This window comes from Cricetulus griseus, chromosome 3, assembly GCF_003668045.3.
Source record: "Cricetulus griseus strain 17A/GY chromosome 3, alternate assembly CriGri-PICRH-1.0, whole genome shotgun sequence".
Taxonomy (NCBI): domain Eukaryota; kingdom Metazoa; phylum Chordata; class Mammalia; order Rodentia; family Cricetidae; genus Cricetulus; species Cricetulus griseus.
In genome coordinates, this window is record NC_048596.1 from 192,288,254 (window position 1) to 192,291,972 (window position 3,719).

Below are 3,719 nucleotides of genomic sequence, written 5' to 3' on the forward strand. Positions count from 1 at the left end.
GTAAAACAAAAGTATGGATGCCATGCGCTAAGTCTTCAAAAGTCCATTTCCAAGCCAAAAGGGAAAAAAAAAAAGGAAAAAAAATAATTATACCATACATGTCCAGCATGCAGGCCTTTTTTATTAATATAATGTCTCTTTTCCATAATGTCTTTGAAACTGTTATAGTTCATTGTTGCTAAGACAAAGTAGCAAGCATCATAATGCATGAGATGAGAGTAAATTTGTTTTTGTGTTTTTGTTTGTTTGTTTGTTTTTTAATGGCAGACTAAACTTCCAGATTTGGCATCCTAAGGCCAAAACTCAAGAGTCATACCCAGGAGCTTGATGCAGGCTTGATTGTGGCAGGTTCAGGAGGGGCTTTAGTTCATTCTGTTTTAGCATAACAATGCTAAAAAAAAAAAAACCCGGTGGAACTCAGCACGCTGCAAGGTCTATAGCATTTCACATTTTTTTTGTTTTGTTTTGTTTTGTTTTGTTTTGTTTTCCTTTGCAAGCTCAATCTCACAGAAGAACTCAGAAGGAGAAAAAAAAACCTGCTGTTCTTTTATCTCAAGAACATGGTGCAGAGGGAATGAGGGTGGAGGTTGGGAAACACGGCAAGCTCCAAAAAACAAACAAAAACAAATAAAAAAAACAAAAGAAAATCCAAACAAAATAAACACACACACAGAGAATGAACACCAGCTCATGAACTGAAAAAAGAAGAAAGAAAAAAAAAAAAATACGGGCGATTGATGGCCGGATTCAAAGGTGAGCTATGTCCTACATGAAGTACTCTGCTCAGATCTTTGACCCTTGTGCAAGTCCCGGGTGTGTATGTATCTGTGTGTGTGTGGAGCGGGGGGGGGGGGGGTGTTTTAAAAAAAAAGAACAAAACAACCAAGCTAGCAAGTTATGGGGAATTCAGGTTGGCAATCCATGAGCCAGACACCCCTCCCCTCCCCAATTCAAAACAGTCACCACCACCACCACAAGTTTGGTGTGTGTGTGTGTGTGTGTGTGTGTGTGTGTGTGTGTGTGTGTGTGTGTGTGTCCGTGTCTGTGTGTGTCTCTCTGTGTGTGCAAGGCCAAGGGGAGCAAACTCGCCAGGGGAGGGGGCGAGGTGGTGGCGAGCGTGGCCCTGCAACTAGCAAGCCCACTCAGAAGCCGGACCCCCACGGAGCATTTAACAAGGTGGCTAGCTGGGATCGCGTGTCACACTCACATGAAAAATTCGGGAGAGGACGGGTTGTCGCTGCTTGAGCCGTTTTCTCGGAACCCGCTGCTCACCAACTTCTCGTATTTCTCCTTGTAGGCGTCCCTTTCGCGCACCAGCCTGGAGATCTCCTGCTTGAGGTGGTCGACCTGCTGCAGCAGCTGGTTCTTCTCCGACTCCAGGACGTGTCTCTGCTGCACCCTCTTGAAGCGGCAGGACTGGGCATAGCCGCGGTTTTTCAGGGTCCGCCTCTTCTGCTTCAGTCGGATCACCTCCTCCTTGCTGACCCCTCGCAGCTGCCGGTTCAGCTCGCGCACCGACATGGTCACCAACTGCTCGTCCGAGAAGCGGTCGTCGAAGTGCAGGCCTCCCGCAGCATGGTGCGGGTGCAGGGCGCCCCCCGCCCCGCCGCGCCCCCGCCGCCCCGCGCCGCCGCCCGCCTCCGGCGCTGGCCGGGCCGCCGCCGCGCCACCCGCGCCGCCCGCAGAGGCGGACGCGTTGCCCGCGGCTCCCGGGGCGCCGGCCGTCGGGTGGTGGTGGTGCCCCGCGGCGTGGTGGTGGTGATGATGGTAGTGCGGTGCCGCGCCGCTCTGTGCGGCGGCCGCGGCGATCACGGCGGACACCACGGCGGCGGCGGGGCCCATCTCCTCGCTGCTGCCGCCCAGGGAGGCGCCGGCGCCGGCCCCCGCCGCTGCGGCCAGCTGCTGTGCTCCCCGCGCGTAGCCATCGAAGCCACCCTGGAGCTGGTGGCTGTTGCTGATGAGTGCCTCGACCGCGTCCTCCGGGCTGAAGCCCAGCGCCTCGGGGTTGAGCTGCTGCGGGTAGCCGGTCATCCAGTAGTAGTCTTCCAGGTGCGCCTTCTGTTCGCTGCCCGAGCCCGGGCTGGGCGCCGAGAAGCTGGGGGACGGGGGCACCGAGCTGCAGGGCGTGCTCATGGGGGTAGAGGACAGCGAGCCCCCAGCGATGAGACGGCCGCACTGGCTGATGATGCGGTCGGTCTCCACCGGTTCCTTTTTCACTTCAAACTTCATCAGATCGAAGTCATTAACATATTCCATGGCCAGGGGACTGGTGGGCAGGTCGGAATTGTTCATTGCCAGTTCTGAAGCCATCCTCCTGCCTCCGCCGCCGCCGCCGCCGCCGCTCCGCCAGATGGGCTGCAGGAGAGGGGCCAGCGGGCTGTGCTGGGTGGCCAGCGGGTGAGCCAGCTTGCCGGGCTAGGGCGCTTCTAGCTCGCGCGGCGGTGGCTGTGGCCCGAAAGCTCGAGCGTGCACACACCCCCCGCCCTGCCCGCAGCCCCCGCGCCCGCCTCCCTCCCCCCTGCTCACGCCAATGTGCTCTCTCTCTTTTCTCTCTTGCTCTCTCTCTCTCTCTCTCTCTCTCTCTCTCTCTCTCTCTCTCTCTCTCTCTCTCTCTCTCTCTCCCGCTCGCCCCGGGCCCCCTCCTCGCCTGCTCGCTTCCCTGAGCTCCGATCCCGGGCGCTTCAAGCTCGGGAAGGTCCTCCGCAGCTAGCAGCGGCGGTGGAGATGAGGCCGGCGGAGAGGATGCCGGAGGAGCCCGGCCCGGTGCGCGGCGTCCCCGGCTCGCCGCTCCGCTGCGCGCTTTGCATAAGGAGGGCTCGCCTAAGCCGGCTGGGTTGCAGGCGGGGCGCGCGCAGCGGCTGCTCCGGGACTGGGTGGCGCGACGGGTGTCTGTCCCGGAGGTGCGGGCCTCGGCACCTGGGTAGTTAACACTTCTTCTCTCCTCTTCTGCCTGGCTCTTATGATTACTATTATTATTTTCTTTCTCCGGATCCCTCGCGTGCGCGCGCTCTCTCTCTCACCCTCTCCCTCCGTGCAAAGTGCAAGACCGAGGTGCAGGCAGGCCCGCAGGAGCAAGGGAGGGGGAGTTTAGTTCTTTCTTGCCTTTTTTTTTTTTCTTTTTTTTTTCTTGGCCTTTTTTTAAAAGCAAAATTGCAAAGTCCTGGGCCAAGGCGAGGCGAGAGCAAAAGGGTGGGGGGAGAGGCCGAGCGGACTAGCAGCCCGAGCTACAGCTCCAAGATGAAAAAAGATTTTAAAGCCTCTGATCCAGCGAGAAGAGTTTAAAGCAATTGCTGAGTTTTATAGCACCCGTGACGTCAGACTCAAATGGGAAATTGACTGGCACTCTCCTCCAATGGGAGGCGGCGAGAGCGGCCGCGATTAGCATAATAGTATAGAAACAAGGAAACTTTTCGGAGCTGTCAATCACAGCCCAATCAGCTGACTGTCAGCTGGGACAAGCTGGCTTAACCCTTGCGGCGCCGCTGCTCCGGCGCTGCCAGGGAGCAACATCCCCCACCCCGGCCCCGCTTGAAGTTTAGTGCACCAGGGGACAGAGTTTTCTAAAAGGGCGCTGGAATCTAGGAAGACCCGGGAGAACTGTTTGCTTTTCTTCGGAGCTCTAGAGAGGCCTGTCCTGCTGAGCCGCAGCTCTGGCGCTGCTGCAGAGTTCCTGAATGCTCCTGTCCCTTGCCGGTCCCGAACCCTGACAAGGTGCATTC

General features: G+C 57.4%; 1 protein-coding gene across 1 annotated transcript; it reads right to left on the minus strand.

Annotated features, from left to right (window-relative positions):
• Positions 1-1,040: 1,040 nt before the first annotated feature.
• On the minus strand, positions 1,041-2,310 carry LOC113835141 (transcription factor Maf). The gene has a single exon (XM_035441463.1). The coding sequence runs from the start codon at positions 2,308-2,310 to the stop codon at positions 1,204-1,206; it is 1,107 nt and encodes a 368-aa protein (XP_035297354.1). The 3' UTR covers positions 1,041-1,203.
• Between the last annotated feature and the right edge of the window lie 1,409 nt (positions 2,311-3,719).

Bases quoted from the DNA above. Each gene is read 5' to 3' on its own strand.
- LOC113835141 (XM_035441463.1), bottom strand. From the start codon at position 2,310: ATGGCTTCAGAACTGGCAATGAACAATTCCGACCTGCCCACCAGTCCC.